Here is a 17,589-nt window from a genome sequence, read left to right on the forward strand (position 1 = left end):
TTTTTGATTCCTCAGTTCTACCCACAGAGATTCTATATCTTCTGATCCTATACCACTTCTTGCTATTGATTTAAATTCATTCCATAGAACCCTACAGTGCAGAAGGAGGCCCTTCGGCCCATCGAGTCTGCACCGAACACAATCCCACCCAGGCCCTACCCCCATATCCCTACATATTGTACCCACTAATCCCTCTAACCTATGTATCTCCAGACACTAAGGGACAATTTCTTAGCATGGCCAATCAACCTAACCCGCACATCTTTGGACTGTGGGAGGAAACCAGAGTACCCGGAGGAAACCCACGCAGACACGAGGAGAATGTGCAAACTCCACACAGACAGTGACCCGAGCCAGGAATAGAACCCAGGACCCTGGAGCTGTGAAGCAGCAGTGCTAACCACTGTGCTACCGTGCCACCTTTCCTTACTAACAATGCAACCCTGCCCTCTTTGCCCATCTGCCTGTCCTTTTGAGAGGACATATATCCTTGGATGTTTAGATCCCAGCCCTGATCCCTTGCAGCCACCTCTGATGCCCACAGCATTGTTTCGGCCACTTTCAATGTGCGCAACAAACTCAATTGTCTTGTTCCATGTACTGTGTGCATTTAGGTACAACACCCTCAGTCCTGCATTGACCACCTCCCTTCTCATACTTGTCAACCTTTTTGCTCTGCCTGAGGTTAGATTCCTGCCACCTTCTATATTCTCTGTTCTATTACATGGTCTGGAAACTTTACTGTGGTCCTAAAACATGTTCTTGTTTTGGCAATCTGAATTTGTCTGTTGCATCTTGTATTCAATACCTATAGTTACAGATAAAAGATTCAATGTAGATGCTTATGGTCAGTTGTGGACAAAGAACAAAGAAAATTACAGCACAGAACACGCCCTTCGGCCCTCCAAGCCTGCAGTGACCATGCTGCCCGACTGAGCTAAAGCCCCCACCCTTCCGGAGACCATATACCTCTATTCCCATCCTATTCATGTAATTTGTCAAGATGCTTGTAAAAGTCATTATCGTGTCTGCTTCCACTGCCTCTCCCAGCAGTGAGTTCCAGGCACCCACCTAACTAGCCAATATTGTTCCTTTCTTTAAGAAGGGTAGCAAGAATAATCCAGGTAATTACAGGCTGGTGAGCCTTATGTCAGTAGTAGGGAAATTATTGGAGAAGATTCTTTCAGACATGATTTACTTCCACTTGGAAATAAATGGACATATTAGTGAGAGGCAACATAGTTTTGTGAAGGGGAGGTCTCGTCACTTAAGTTTATCAAGTTTTTTGAGGAAGTGATGAAGATGATTGATGAGGGTAAAAAAATCTTGCCTTGTACATCTCCTTTAAACCTTGCCCCTCGTACCTTAAACTTATGTGTGTGAGAAACTGACTCTTCCACCCCGGGAAAAAGCTTCTGACTATCCACTTTGTCCATGCCCCTCATAATCTTGTAGACTTCTATCAGGTTTCCCCTCAACCTCCGTTGTTCCAGTGAGAACAAGCCAAATTTCTCCAACCTCTCCTCATATCTAATGCCCTCTATGCCAGGCAACATCCTGGTAAATCTTTTCTGTATCCTCTTCAAAGCTTCCACATCGTGCTGGTGGTGTGGCAACCGGAATTGAACACTATGTTTCAAGTCAATCTAACTAAGGTTCTATAAAGCTGCAACTCAGTGCCCCAGCCGATGAAGGCAAAATGACTACCTTCTCCACTTGTGTTGCCATTTTCAGTGACCTGTGTACCCGTACACCCAGATCCCCTTGCCTCTTCTAGGTTCTGCCATTTACTGTATATTTCCTATCTGCATTAGACCTTCCAAAATGTATTATCTAACATTTGTCCAGATTAAGCTCCATCTGCCATTTCTCCACCCAAACCTCCAACTGATCTATTTCATGCTGTATCCACTGATGGTCCTGTTCGCTATCGGCAAATCCATCAACTTTTGTGTCATCCACTAACTACATTTTCCTCCAAAACGTTTACATTTATTACAAACAGCAAAGGTCCCAGCACTGATCCCTGAGGAGCGCCACTTGTCACAGCCTTCCATTCAGAAACGCACTCTTCCACTGCTAAGCTCTGTCTTTTGTGACTGAGCCACTTCTGTATCCAGCTTGCCAGCTCACCTCTGATCCCATGTGACTTCACCTTCTGCACCAGTCTGCCATGAGGGACCTTGTCAAAGACCTTGCGATGTCCATGTAGACAACATCCACTGCTGTACCCTCATCAATCATCTTCATCACTGCCTCAAGAAACTCAATCAGGGGGAGACATGATCTCCCCTTCACAAAACCTCTCGCTAATACGTCCACTTATTTCCAAGTGAGAGTAAATCGTGCCTCAAAGAATCCTCTCCAATAATTTCCCTACCACTGATGTAAGGCTCTCCGGCCTGTAATTACCTGGATTATTCTTACGATCTTCCTTAAACAAAGGAACAACATTGCCTGGTCTCCAATCCTCTAGGACCTCCCCTGTAGCCAATGAGGATACAAAGATTTTTCTCAAGGCCCCAGCAATTTCTCCCTTGTCTCTCTCAGTATTCCGAGGTATATCCCATCAGGTTCTGGGGACTTGTCTACTTCAATGTATCTCAAGAACCCCCAATACCACCACCTTTTTGCTCTCAACATGACTCAAACTATCTGCACACCCTTTCCCAGATTCATCATCCACCAAGTCCTTGTCTTTGGTGAATACTGACACAAAGTGCTCATTTAATACCTTGCCCATTTCCTCTGGCTCCATGCATAGATTCCCTCCCCTGTCCTTGAGTGGGCCAACCCTCTCCCTGGCTACCTGCTATCCTCTTGCTCTTTGTATATGCATAAAAAACCTTGTGATTTTTCTCAATCCTGCTGGCCAATGATTTTTCGTGACCCCTCCTTCCTGCTTAAGTTTCTTTCCACTTTCCCTGTATACCATACTTGCTTTGTATGTTCCAAGTGTCCTAGCCTTGACAAATGCTTGCTTTTTCTGTTTGACTGGGCTCACACTATCTCTTGTTACCCAAGATTCTCAAAACTTCCCATACTTATCTTTCATCCTTATAGGAATGTGCTGGTCCTGAATCCCTATCAACTTACACTTTAAAGCCTCCCACATGCCGGATGTTGATTTTCCCTCAAACATCTGCCCCCAATCTACATTCTTCAGTTCCTGCCTAATATTGTTGTAATTAACCTTCCCCACTTTAGCACCTTAACTTAAGGACCACTCTTATCTTTAGCCACAGTACCTTAAAGCTTACTGAATTGTGGTCACTATTTCTGAACTGCTCCCCTACTGAAACGTTGACCACTTGGCCGGGCTCATTCCCCAATATCAGGTCCACTATGGCCCCTTCCTTCATTGGACTGTTTCAAGAAACCCTCCTGGATGCTCCTTACAAACTCTGCCCCTAGCACTGAGAGTCCCAGTCAATATAGGGGAAGTTAAAATCTCCCACCACAACAACCATATTATTTTACACCTTGCCAAAATCTGCCTACATATCTATTCCTCTATCTCCTGCTGGTAGTTGGGTGGCCTATAGTAAACTTCCAACATTGCGATGACACCCTTCCTATTCCCGAACTCTACCCATATTGTCTTGCTGTCTGAGCCTCCAAAGTCTCCTCCTGAACCAGTAGTGCAATCCTCCACACCTTTTACATCCCGCCCCCCCCCCCCCCCCCATCTCACCTGAAACATCAGTATCCTGGAACGTAAAGCTGCCCATCCTGTCCTTCCCTTAACTAAGTCTCTGTAATGGCAACAACATCGTAGTTCCTAGTACTAATCCAAACTCTTAAGTTCATCTGCCTTACCTGTTACACTTCTTGCATTGAAACAAATGCACTTCAGTCCTCCAGCCCTCTTTGATAAGCAGCCACACCCTACCTGCCCTTCCTCTGAGTCTTACTGGCCCTACTCTCTGGTTCCCCTTCAGTTAAATCACCTTGCTTTTCCACTCCCCTAGCAAACTAGTTTAAATCCTTCCGTGTGACACTAGAAAGTCTCCTGGCCAGATTGTTTATGCCCTTCCAGTTTACATGCAACCAGTCCTCCTTGTACAGGTCCCACCTGCCCCGGAAGAGACCCCAATGGTCTAGATATCTGAAACCCTCTCTCCTACACCAGCTGTTTAGCCACTTGTTGAGCTGCGCTATCTCCCTATTCCTAACCTCATTGGCACATGGCACAGGGAGTAATCCTGAGATTATAACCCTAGAGGTCCTGATTTTTAACTTTCTACCTAACTCCCTAAACTATAGAACCATAGCTAATTACTTGCTTATTTAGTTCCAAGTTGCATAGAAGATCGCCACCCTACGGAGCAAAAGTGCACAACTTCACGAAAAGCTGAAACAGGAGACCTACGGCATTGACAAAACTAAGTCTGCATGCACAATGAAAAGTATTTTGGTGGATTGACTAAAGATGTGAAAGTTAGAATAGGATAGAGGTTTTCTTATCAGTTCATTGTTGCATATACATTGTTTTCAGGATTGTTGCTTACAAAAACCAACATGAAAATTCTGCATAGGCACAAGAGTCTGAAATATTTCAGGTCGGAAAAAAAGTTACTTACGTCAGTCATTTGAAATATCTGAAGTAATTTTTACATTTGAGCTGTTTTAGGTACAGTGCTCCTTGTGATTTTGTTTTTATATAGATCGCTTCTGAACATATTGATAACCAACGAACATTCTCCTGAAAGGAGAATTTTTTTTCTCATTTGCAAAACATAAATTATTTTCCCTTTGTTTGTAAAAGGGAAGAGTTGTCTTTTTCTTACAATTGACTTTATCATTTCCATCTCATTAGGTCTGTCAGATTTCAAATCAATGGTGGAGGAAGCAGAGAAGAAAAAAATTCCAGGAAATGATTTATTGAAACTGTTGAAGGAAGCCATTGTTGAGGCAGAAAAGTGTGCCTCTGTTGCCCAGCAACTACTTAATAATAAACAACAAACCAGGTGCGTAAAATGTTTGACACACATTAAGGGATGAGTAGACCTGATTGGGAAAGGTTTTTACTTAAACCATAAGATGTAGTAGCTGAAGTAGGCTATTTGGCCCATCAAGTCTGCTCCACCATTCAATGGCAGATCTGATATAATCCTCAACTCCACATTCCCACCTATCCCTGTAACCCTTGATTCCCTTACTGATTAAAACTCATCTATTTCAGCCTTGAACATACTTAACAACCCAGCTGCTACATCACTCTGCGGTAAAGAATTCCACAGTATCTTCTGAGAGAATAAATTCCTCCTTGTCAGTGTCTTAAATGGGTGACCACTTACTCTGATATTATGCCCTCTGGTCCTAAACACTCCCACAAATGGAACCATCCTCTCGACATTTACCCTGTCAAGCCCCTGAAAATCCATATGTCTCAGTACCCATTACTGTGAGGGTTTCCTGTCTCAGCTCAGAGATGTGTAGGTTAGATGGATTGGCCATGCTAAATTGCCCCTTAGTTCCAAATATGTATAGGTTAGATAGTTTTGGTCTCCTTATCTGAGGAAAGATGTTCTTGTTATGGGGGGAGTGCAGGGAAGGTTTACCAGACTGATTGTTGGGATGGCAGGACTGACGTATGAGGAGCGATTGAGTTGATTAGAATTATTTTCACTGGAGTTTAGAGGAATGAGGGGGTATCTCATCGAAACCTATAAAATTCTAACCTGACCAGACATGGATGCAGAAAGGATGCTCCTGATGGTAGGGGAGTCCAGAACCAAGGGTCACAGTCTGAGGATATCGGGTAGACCATTTAGGACAAAGATGAGGAAAAATGTCTTCACCCATAGTGCTTGTGAAATTCAGTATCACAGAAAGCAGTTGATGTCAAAACATTGTATGTTTTCAAGGAGGAGTTAGATATTGTCTTGGGGCTAAAGGGATCAAAGAAGATGGGGGAAAGTGCAACAGGCTACTCAATTGGATGATCAACCATAATCATAACATGAAGGAGGCTTGAAGGGCCTACTGTTCCTATGTTCCACATTCCTATGTAAAAGATAGTTGCAATTTTAAACTTAATGTTCAGAAATATTCCTCTGGTTTTTGAATTCCTTAAGACTAGAGTATAGCTTAGTATTAAGTACTGTCCATGTTCTATTGTTCATGAACCGCCTCCAACAAGAGACAATCTAACTATCACCTAATGACATTCATGGTATTACCATCACTGAAACCTACAAACAATATCTTTGGTATTACCATTGACCAGGAATTGAACTGGACTGACCATGTAAATAATGTGTTACTAGAGCAGGTCAGAGGCTAAGAATCCTGCAGTGAGTTACTCACTTCCTGACTCCCAAAGCCTATCCACAAAGCACAAGTCAGGAGTGTGATGGAATATCTTCCACTTGTCTGGGGTGAGTGCAGCTCCAGCCATACTCAAGATGCTGAAAGCCACTTGGGATGTAGCAGCCCGCTTGATTGGCATCCCTTTCACAAACAATCTAACACCGATGAACAGCGGCACCATTTACAGGGTGCACTGCAAGAACTCACCAAACTTCTTTGACAGCACCTCCCAAACCCTTCCGACCATCTAGAAGGACAAGGGCAGCAGACACCTGGGAACAGCACCACCTGGATTTGCCTCCATATCACTCACTATCCTGACTTGGAAATATATCACCATTCCTTTGCTGTCACTGGGTCAAAATCCTGGAAGTCAAACCCTAGCGCTGTAGGTGAACCAACACTACATGGGCTGCAGCAGTTCAAGAAGGCAGCTCACCATCATCTTCTCAGGGGAAGTTTGGGATGAGTAATAAGTGCTGGCCTATTCAGTATCATACACATCCCATAAATGAATAGTCACCCATCTTTGACCTGCACTGTCTCCTGGTATCCTCTGCAACAAAGATTATCATGCTCACTGTCATAAATATCATTTGCCATTGCCTTTCATCTTGTTACTGTAGGTTGTTTCTTTAGCTGTTTGCAATTCCATCCCTAAGCCTCTTCATAGTTCTGTTATCTTTGAAATTCTCTTTATATCCCATGAGAGTACATATTAAGTTTTGGAGCTGCCATTTTTATGCTGTCATTTAATGCAAGTCTCAGCTTTTTGAACACCATTTATTGGTCTGAAGTCAGGAGATCCAGGATTTTTGTGTTTTCTGCACATCATACAACATTTTAATCGCATGTTTTGAATTGTGATGAGGCTCATCATATCTTAGATCCCAATAGTTTCTCCTTCGTTCCACAAGATATGTCTCTTCTCTTCAAAATCACAAACTTTTTCATCAACGTTTTCCTTAGAAATAATCTGATTCTTAGTACTTCTGAGTACTTTGTTTTATGATCCAGACTTCCAAGTAGAAATGCAATCTGATCTTTGAAAAAAAGTAGAGGAAGTGTATTGGAGGAGTATCACGCTACCATAGAAAAGTTACAGCACAGAAGAAGGCCATTTAGTCCATCTTGTCCATGCCAGCACAAGGACAGAGAAACCCTACAGCACAGAAAGAGGCCATTTGGTCTATTGAGTCTGCACCAACCACAATCCCAGTCAGGCCCTACCCCTATATCCCTACACAGTTACCCACAAATCCCTCTAATCTACACATCTTAGGACACTAAGGGTAATTTTAGCATAGCTAATCAACCTAACCTGCACATTTTTGGATTGTGGGAGAAGACCAGAGCACCCAGAGGAAACCCATGCAGACATGAGGAGAATGTGCAAACTCCACATAGACAGTGACCAAGCCAGCAATTGAACCCAGGTCCCTGGAGCTGTGAAGCAGCAGTGCGAACCATTGTGCTACCGTGCCAGCCCAGGACATCCAGGTGCCATTTCTAATCTTACCTTATTGCACCTGGACCATAACTCTGTAGCTTACAGCACTTAAGGTGGAGATCCAGGAACTCTTAAAAATAGTTCAGGATCTCTGCCTCCAATACCAACTCGGGCAGCAAATTCCAGACACCCATTTCCCTCTGTGTGTAAAAAAAAGTTCTTCCTCATGACTACTCTGCACCTACTACCACGTACGTTAAATCTATGTCCCTGGTTCTAGAATTCTCCACTAAGGGAAACAATTTTATCATGTCCACGCCATCTCGTCCCCTCATAGTTTTGTGCACCTTTATCAAGTCCCCTCAAGCTTTCTTTGTTACAAGGAAAATGACCCCAAACTATCCAACCTTTCGTCATAGCTACATTTTTCTAGCCCTTGTAAATCTCTGCACTCTCTCCAGAGCACAGAGTCATGGAGGTTTACAGCATGGAAACAGGCCTTTTGGCCTGTCCATGCCACCCTTTTGTTTAAATCCCAAAGATAGTCCCAGTTGCCTGGATTTGGCCCATATCCCTCTACACCCATCGTACCCATATGACTGTCTAAATGCTTTTTAAAAGACAAAATCTATTACTACCTCTGGCAGCTTGTTCCAGACAGAATCCACCCTCTGTGTGAAAAAATTGCCTCTCTGGACACTTTTGTATCTCTCCCCTCTCATCTTAAATCAATGCCCTCTACTTTTAGATCCCCTACCTTTGGGAAAAGATATTGATTATCTTGCTTATCTATGCCCCTCATTATTTTAAAGACCGCTATAAGATCACCCCTCAGCCTCCTTGCTCCAGAGAACAAAGTCCCAATCTATCCAGCCTCTCCTTATAACTCCATCAGGTCCTGGTAGCATCCTAGTAAATATTTTCTGCACACTTTCTAGTTTAATATCCTTTCTGTAATAAGGTGACCAGAATTGCACGCAATATTCCAAGTGTGGTCTTACCAATGTCTTGTACAACTTTAACAAAACGTCCTAACTCCTGTATTCAATGTTCTGAGTGATGAAACCAAGCATGTCCACCTGTGTCTCCACTTTCAAGGAGCTATGAACGTGTACCCCTAGATCTCTTTGTCCTGTAACTCTCCCCAAAATTCTACCATTAACTGAGCAAGTCCTGCCCTGGTTCAATCTACAGTTACATCCTTCATGTAACATGGTGACCAGAACCGCTCCGGTTTAGCCTCTGGAATTTATACAATTCCAACATGATGTCCTTACTTTTATATTCTACAGCTCAGCCAGTGAAGGAGAGAATTCCATATGCCTTCTCCAAAACCTTGTCTACTTGAACTGCTGCCTTTAGGGACCTGTGTACTTGTATGTCAAGATACTTCACTTCTTCTACCCTTCTTAATTTATTTCCATTTATTGTCTATTCCCTTAACTGTCAGACTGCTCTAAAGGCATGACCTCACTTCTCGGTGTTAAAAAAATCCATTTGCCACTTTACTGTTCACCCCACCAAACTATCAATGTCATTTTATAGATTATAGCTATTCTCTACACTATCCAGTACTCAGCCAATCTTTGTATTGCCTGCAAATTTTCCAATCATGATCCCCACGTTCACGCCCAAATTGTTAATCTATAACACAAAAAAGCAAGAGTCCGAGACTTGTGGAACACCACTCGAACAACTTTCCATTCTCAAGGGAATCCATCGACCGTTACACTTTATTTCTTGTGACTAAGCCAACTTTTGATCCAGTTTGCCACATTACTCTGTATCCCATAAGCTTTTACTTTGACTAATCTGCCATGTGGGACCTTTCAAACGCCTTGCCAAAATTAATGTACTCAACATCCGCTGCACTATCTTCATCAAACCTTATTACTTCCTCAAATAATTCAGTCAAGCTTGTGAGGCAAGACCATCCTTTAATAAATTCATGCTGACTATCCTTGACAAGCCCATGTCTTTCTATGTGACAGTTAATCCTATCTCTCAGGATTGATTCTACTAATTTGCCCACTACCAATGCCAATAATTGTTTGGCATTTCCTTTGATCCTTTTTTAAACAATGGAACTATATTTGCATTTCTCCAGTTCTCTGGTACCTCCCCTGTGTCTAGTGAGGATTGGAAAATTATCCTCAGAACATCTGCCATCTGCTCCCTGACCTCCTTCAGCAGCCTCTGAAACAGTGCACCTGGCCCTGGGGACTTAATCAACTTTCAAGGGTTCCAACCCTTTAAGTACTTCCTCTCTCTAGGTGAATGTATGCAGGTGCCAGGAAAAAGTAAGAATGATGGTTTAATTTAACATACCAGTAATCAGTTCTGCTTTTTGATGTTGTACGGTATCTTTAATGGAAAAAAATATTTGGAAGGATGAGTGTGGTTGTGCTCCAATTAAATCTTGTAATCTGAAAAGATCATACTTACAGCAATTTTATTCCAACAAAACTCATGATATATTGTTCCTTAAAAACAGAAGGTTGAATGAATGTTCTTGTGCAGTAATTGTCCTGGGAGAGTGGCTGTTGTAATATTTATTATGTTTCAGATACCGTTCTGGTGGAGGGAAATACCAAAACCGGCTGACTGCTGCAGAGCTTCAAGCATTTGTTAAACAGCTCTATGACCTACCTTGCACAATTGTCCAGGCTCCCTTATTAAAGGTTTGTGTAGCTGCTGGAGTTCCTTGAATATTTTAGTAGAAAAGTGAAATATAATTTTAGTATTTTTTACATTTACAACTTTTTCGTGAATATTAAAGTGCGTACCATACAACTATAATGAAAGTTTTGTGAGAATAGTCATTTTTGTTTTGCCAGCTATGAAATGAATTTGTTTATACTATGTTGTAATCTCTTCTCTCAGGATCTTTTAAATTCTGTAGAAGATTTCCAGCAGCGTTCTGAGAAGGCTCTCTCTGATGAAGTACCCAGTACTCTTGAACTACAACAATTGATGGATCTCAGTTTTGGGTTTTCCATAGAATTACCAGAGCTGCAGCATCTTCAAGAACGTCTAGAACAAGCGCGGTGGCTGGAAGAAGTGCAACTGGCTTACTCTGCACCTGCTTCATTCAGTTTGGATGAAATGAGACGACTGATTGATTCTGGAGTAGGATTGGTGCCTCATCCAGCTGTAGAGAGGGCCATGGCTCATCTGCAGGAACTCCTCACTGTCTCTGAACAGTCAGAGGAGAAAGCTCACAATTTGCTAAAAATCAGGTGAGAGAGCAGGTATAGATCTGTGCACCAAATCCGGTAAATTAGAATCCCTATTGTGCAAAAGGAAGCCATTCAGCCCATCAAATCTGTATTGACTCTTGACAGAACATCTTACCCTATTCCTGTAACTCCATGTATTTACTTTGTTAACTCCCTAACCTACACATCTTGGGACATGAGGCGTGACAAAGCACATCTTTCTACTGTGGGAGCAAACTGGAGCATCCGGAGGAAATCCACGCAGACACGGGGAAAAGGTGCAAACTCTACACAGACACCCACCCAAGGCTGGAATTGAACCTGGGTCTCGGGCACTGTGAGGCAGCAGTGCTAACCACTGTTCCACCGTACCCTAGTATGCTTTTCGCCATTCCGTTTCTATTTCTTTTCAACAGAGCTGGAATCCAAAGCAGAAAAGCTTTCAGTCTGTAAAGGAAGAAAAATATTTTTAAAAATTACAAAAAAATTTTTGCAATCAATGAAATACCTTTGAAGTACAGTCAGTATTTTAACGTAGAAAATTTGGCAGTTAATTTGTACACAGCAAGGTTCATGAACAACACTAATAGTGGTAAATGTTTATGATCTTAGTTGAGGGCAGTTATCAATGAAGTCACACTGGGAACTCCCTACTCTTCTTTAATAGTACCATGGGATCTTTTACGTGCAGCTGAGATGGCAGACAGGACCTCAGTTTGGCATTGCATCTGAAAGACAGCACTTTTGATAGTGCCCCTTTAGGGTATTTGGTTAGCCTGTATTATGGTCTCAAAATTCAGGATTGGTACTGAATCCACAATTTTCAATCTGCATTAAGTGTACTGAAACAAAGTTAGCAAACTGAGCATTTCATTATCTTCTGATATGTGGTCTTTGGGAACTACTTGGTGAGCAAAATAGTTGTTTAAGAAGTTTTCTGTTAATATTAAACTACTTTCTAGACTAAATTGTTCTTCATTCAAGTGTTCAATACAGCTCCTAATAGTCCACTGACAGATGTACTTCAACAGATCCAAAAGATTTTAAATCTGATCTAATGTAAAACTAATCTTGAGGTTATTGCTTAAGGAGATTAGTCACTTAGCCCAGATTCAACATATTCACCTCTACCAAATATTTAATTATTTTTCTTGAAAGATGTATCTCTGCATTGTTCTTTGCATGCTCTGGGAGAGCATTTCGTGACATTACACATTCCTAACATAGGGAGAGATATGGCTAAATGGTTTTTAAAGAAGTGTCACAGCCACTGATGTTGAAAGAGAAGAGATACCATTGACAACTGATGATTATGCATAAATGCACTATTTTGCTTTGGAAAGTAAGCTTGGAGCTGAGGTGATATTGTAATTGCTCTGATTTTACATTGTAGGACTTGCTGTGTTTGAATTTGTTGCCAGCTTTTACCATTTTACAGAAAGCCATTCCGTGACAGTAAAGTTTTATATTAAGTAAAAAAAAACTTCCTATGTGTCCAGTAAATTACACTCTGCATTTATCTGGGCACCTGCTCATAGACCTGGTGGCAGAGTTGACAGATTGTGTGGACTCTATATTTTTGCAGGTTGCAAGATCCTGCGAAGAATCCTGCAAGAATCTAGAATTAAAGTTGTTGAGGCCAATGTAACTGATAATTCACCAAGTGTGCTTGTTCCAGTTGGCTGAAAATATCTGCCGCCTCCTGAAGTAACACCTTGAACCTCCTCCAACATCGGAGCTTCAGCATTATCAAGAAAGCAGATTTTCTGCCTGTATACGTTTTATTATTACTAAGTTGCATCTTTGCTCATCCCCTCCTGTGAGCTACAAACCTATGAGAACCAGGCTGCAGCTGCTCCTGACATTCCTCCTTTGCACTGTTAAAATCTAAGGTCCAAGTAACACAATAAATGTGACACCCAGGCTGTCAATCAGAGTTCCAAAGTGGGAATCCAATTTACAGAACTTAAACTCTCAGCCTTATTACTGTGAGCAAAGCCTTTCACATAAGCAGGCAAGAAAGCAAGCAGTAAGGTTTCAGTTCTTATTTTTAAAGCAAATTACTGTGGATGCTAGAATCTGAAACAAAAACAAGAAATGCTAGAAAATCTCAAAGTCTGACAGCATCTGTGGAGAGAGAGTAGAGGCACTGTCTCAAGTCTGGCTTAGTCTTTGTCAGCTCTGAAATCACAAATAGAAATTAGTAAGTATGATATAGTAACTTTTACAGAGACATGGCTACAGGATGACATAGACTAGGACCTCAATATTAACATTTGCATGTGACGTTTAGGAAGGATACGAAGTTTAGAAAAGGTGAAGAGATGGTTATGTTAATTAATGATGTATTAGCACGTTAAAGAAGGATGACCTAAGTTCAGGAAACCTGGATATATAAGCTGCATGGATTGAGATAAGCTGTAAAGACGGAAGTTACTTGTTGGATGGTACACAGGCCCCTTAGTTGTAACAATACAGTAGGTTAGGGGTGGTTAGCGCTGCTGCTTCACAGTGCTAGAGACCCAGGCTCAATTCTGGCCTCGGGTGACTCTGTGGAATTTGCACAATGTCCCCATGACTGCATGGGTTTCTTCCCGGTGCTCCAGTTTCTTCCCACACTCCAAGGATGTTCAGGTTATGTGGATTGGCCATGATAAATTGCCTCTTAGTATTAGGGGGATTAGCAGGGTAAATACATGGGGTTACAGATATAGGGCCTGGGTGGGATTGTTGCCAGTGCAGTGTCTAAGGGCCGAATGGCCTCCTTCTGCCCTGTAGGGTTTCTATGATGCTTCTATTATTCTATGACAAAGTATAAAGGCAATAATTGGAGCTTGTCGGAAAGGTATGGCATTAATCGTGGGAGATTTTAATCTACATATAGATTGGAAAAATCAGATTGACAAAGCACAGATGAGGAATTCACAATGTTTTCAGGATAGTTTCTTAGAATAGTATGTTTTGGAGTCAACTAGACCTGGTATTATGCACAATGTAGGATGAATTAATCATGTCATGGTGAAGGCATCCCAAGATAAGAATGTTCACAATATGATTGAATTCTGCAGGCAGTTTGATGGCAAGAAAGCAAGTAGTGAGGTTTCAGTTCTTATTGCTAAATTGTCTTTTGAACTTAAATAAGGGCAATTATGAGCCCATGGAAGCAGTGTGAACTGGAAAATGTGCTTAAGGCCAACAGATGTTTAGTTGCAGACATTCAAAGTGATATCTCAATGTACAGAATAAACATATTCCAATGAGAAAGAAAAATCCCAAGACCATCATTTGCAATTAACTAAAAAAAATTAAAGACCACATTAAACTTAAAAGAAAGGGCATATATTTGTGCAAACACAAATGGCAGATCAGAAGATTGGGCAGAATATAAAAAAAAATCAAAAGAAGAACAAAAAGATTGATAAGGAGGGAAAAATTAAGTACAAAAGCAAGTTAGCTACTACTGTAAAGACCAATTGTATGAACTTCTGTTGATACTTAAATAAGAATTAATAAATTGAGTGTTGGCCCGATAATGCATCAGTGGAATTGATAATGGAAATCTTGCCAAGGCAGGTATTTTGCATCAGTCTTCACTATGGAGGACAGAAGTAACATCCCAGAAATAGCTGTGCATCAGGAAAATTATAATCACCATTGATGTAGTATTGTTCAGTCTGTGGCAGGCTGACAGATTACCAGGTCTGGATGGCGTTCACATGAAGCTCTTAAAAGAAGTGAGATAATTGATGTATTGGTTTTAAGCTTCCAAACTTCTAGATTCAAGGAAGGTCCAATTAGATTAGAAGATAGCAAAAGTATTTGAAAAGGGGAAAGACAGGAAGCAGAAAACGACGGGCCAGTGGTTCGAACACTGATCATAAGGAAAGTGTAAGAAGCCGTTATTAAAGGTGTTAAAGTGGGCCACTTGGAAAATTTGGAGGCAATCAGGCAGAGTCAACGTGGCTTTGTGAAAAGGCAATCATGTTGATCAATTTAGTGGAGTTCTTTGAAGGAGCCGTGTTTGCTGTGGATAAAGGGGAATGGTGGATGCACTCTACTTAGATTTTCAGAAGCCATTTGATAATGTGTCATATCAAAGGTTATTGCGTAAAATAAAAGTTCATTATGTAGGGGGTAACATATTGGCATGGGTAGAAGCTAGCTAACAGGAAACAGAGTTGGCATAAATGGGCCTTTTCCTGGTTGGCAGTATGTAATTAGCAATCGGAAAAGCTAAAAGAATGTTATCATTTCGCGTGAGGTGAATTGATTACAAAAGTTGTGAGATTATGTTTCAGTTGGAGAGGGCATTGTTGAGACCACACCTCGAGTATTGTGTGCAGTACCAGACTCCTTACTGAAGAAAATATGTAAATGTATTAGAAGCAGTTCAGAAAAGGTTTACAAGATTGATACCAGCAATGGGCATGTTGGCTTTTGAGGAAGGGTTGGACAGGTTAGGTTTGTATCCACTTGCTCCTAGAAGAGTAAGAGCCAACTTGATCAAAACCTTGAAGATTCTGAAGGGTGTTGACTGTTGATGTGGAGCAGTTGCTTCTGCTTGTCAGGGCATCGAGTACCAGGGATCACTGTTTAAAAATAAGGGGTCCCTCATTTAAGATGGAGATGAGGAAAAATATTTTCTCTCAAAGGGCCATGAGTCTTTGGAACTCACTTCCTCCAAAGACAATGGAAGCAGATTCTTTAAATGTTTTTGAAGCACGGCTAGATAGATTTTTAACTAACAGGGAAATGAAAGGTCATCATGGATATGCAGGAATCTGGTGCTGAGGTTACAATCATATCAGCCATGATCTTATTGAATGGTGGAGCAAGATCGAGGGGCTGAGTGGCCACCTTCTGCTTCTAATTTGTATGTATGTACGTTTGCATGAGTATAGGCCCAACCTACTCAACCTCTCGTCATAAGACAACTCTTCCCAGGAATCAGCCCAGTAAACCTTGTCTGAGCTCCTTCCAATGCCATATATCCTTCCTTATTAAGTAAGGAGATCAGAAGTGTAAGCAGTATTCCCAAGTGCGGTCTCACCAATTTGCACAGTTGCATATAGGAAGTAGGAGGAGGGGATGTCTGTTTGACCCCTGGCTGCTCCATCAAATAAGTACATCATGACTGATCATCTACCTTAATGTTATTTTCCTGCACGAGTCTGTCACTCTCAGTCTTGAATATATTCACTGACAGCTTCTACAGCCCTCAGGTAGAGAATTCCAAAGATTCAGCACACTGAGTGAAGAAATTGCTCCTCATCCCCGTCCTAAATGGCCTACATCGTCTTCTGAAACTGTAGCTCTTGGTTTTAAACTTCACAGGAAGGGAAAATATCCTACCTACATCTACTCTTGTCAAGCCTTATAACGATTTTATGTACATCAGTAAGATCATCTCTCATTATTCCACGCGTTTAGGTTCAGTCGCTCCTCATGAGACAGTCACATCAGAAATCAGTCTGGTGAACCTCTGATGAAGCGTCATCCAGACTCTCAACATTAGTTCTGTTCTCACTCCCCAGATGCAGTCAGACTTGAGATATTCGAGTATTTTCTGTTTTTGTTTTTGATTCCAGCACCTGCAGTAATTTGCTTTTCTTTAGGCTTGTGAACCTTTGTTGCATACCCTCTATTGCAAACACATCCTTTCTTAGATAGTAAGACTTCACTATTTTTAAACATTTCATTTTGTGGTATAGTCATTCATCTAAATTTACCTGAAAGAGTTCATTACTTAGAAATGCAATATTATTTAACCACTCAGTTATTTATTTATATCTGTAAGCCTATCAAAGACTGTCCATGAACAGGAAATGAACTTGATTCTTTACTAATATGTCCAAACTCATTGAATTTTCAAGAGGCATTTGATAAGGTGCCATGTCAGAAGTTACTACACAAGATAACAGAACATAGTGTCAGGGTTAATAAATTAGTATGGCTAATTTATGTTAGCTGACAGTGGCAGCATTGTCTACCAACTACAAGTTGTATGCTGCAGCAACTCGACAAGGCTCCTTCAACAGTACTTTACGATCTCACAACCTTTGCCATCTAGAAGGACATGGGCAGCAGATGCATGGGAGCACCACATATTTGCTCCCAAGCTGCACACCATCCATACTTTGAACTATGTCACCATTCCTTCACTGTTGCCAGGTCAAAATCCTGGAACTCCTTCCCTAACAGTACTGTTGGTGTTTCTGCAACACATGGGCTGTAATGGTTCAAGAAAGTAGCACACTATTATCTTCGGAAGGGCAATTAGAGATGGGTAATAAATGCTAGCCCAGCCAGCGACACCACTATCCCACGAACAAATTTTTTTTTTAAAAGCGGAGAGTAAGGATAAATTTGTCTTTTTTGGTTTGGCAAGCTGTAATTTGTGGAATACCACAGGGAGCAGTGCTGTGACCTCAACTATTTTCAATCTGCATCAATGATTTGGATGACAGAGCCAAATGTATGGTAGCTAAGTTTGCCGAGGACACCAAGGTAGGTAGGAAAGTGAGTTCAGAGGAGATAGAGTCTGCAAAGAGATATTGACAGATTAAGTGAGTCATCAAAAAAAATGACAGATGGCACATAATGTGG

General features: G+C 41.4%; 1 protein-coding gene across 1 annotated transcript in view; it reads left to right on the top strand.

Moving 5' to 3' along the window:
* Positions 1 to 17,589, top strand: part of LOC145356777 (lysine-specific demethylase 5B-like) — a 340,420-nt gene that overhangs the window by 213,508 nt on the left and 109,323 nt on the right. The window contains exons 17-19 of the mRNA XM_080209644.1: positions 4,820 to 4,970; positions 10,332 to 10,446; positions 10,649 to 11,004. Of these exons, the coding sequence (XP_080065770.1) occupies positions 4,820 to 4,970; positions 10,332 to 10,446; positions 10,649 to 11,004 (622 nt within the window). The remainder of the gene's footprint in view (positions 1 to 4,819; positions 4,971 to 10,331; positions 10,447 to 10,648; positions 11,005 to 17,589) is intronic.

The sequence above is a fragment of the Carcharhinus amblyrhynchos genome, chromosome 22, assembly GCF_965287045.1.
Source record: "Carcharhinus amblyrhynchos chromosome 22, sCarAmb.v2.hapA, whole genome shotgun sequence".
Classification (NCBI taxonomy): Eukaryota; Metazoa; Chordata; class Chondrichthyes; order Carcharhiniformes; family Carcharhinidae; genus Carcharhinus; species Carcharhinus amblyrhynchos.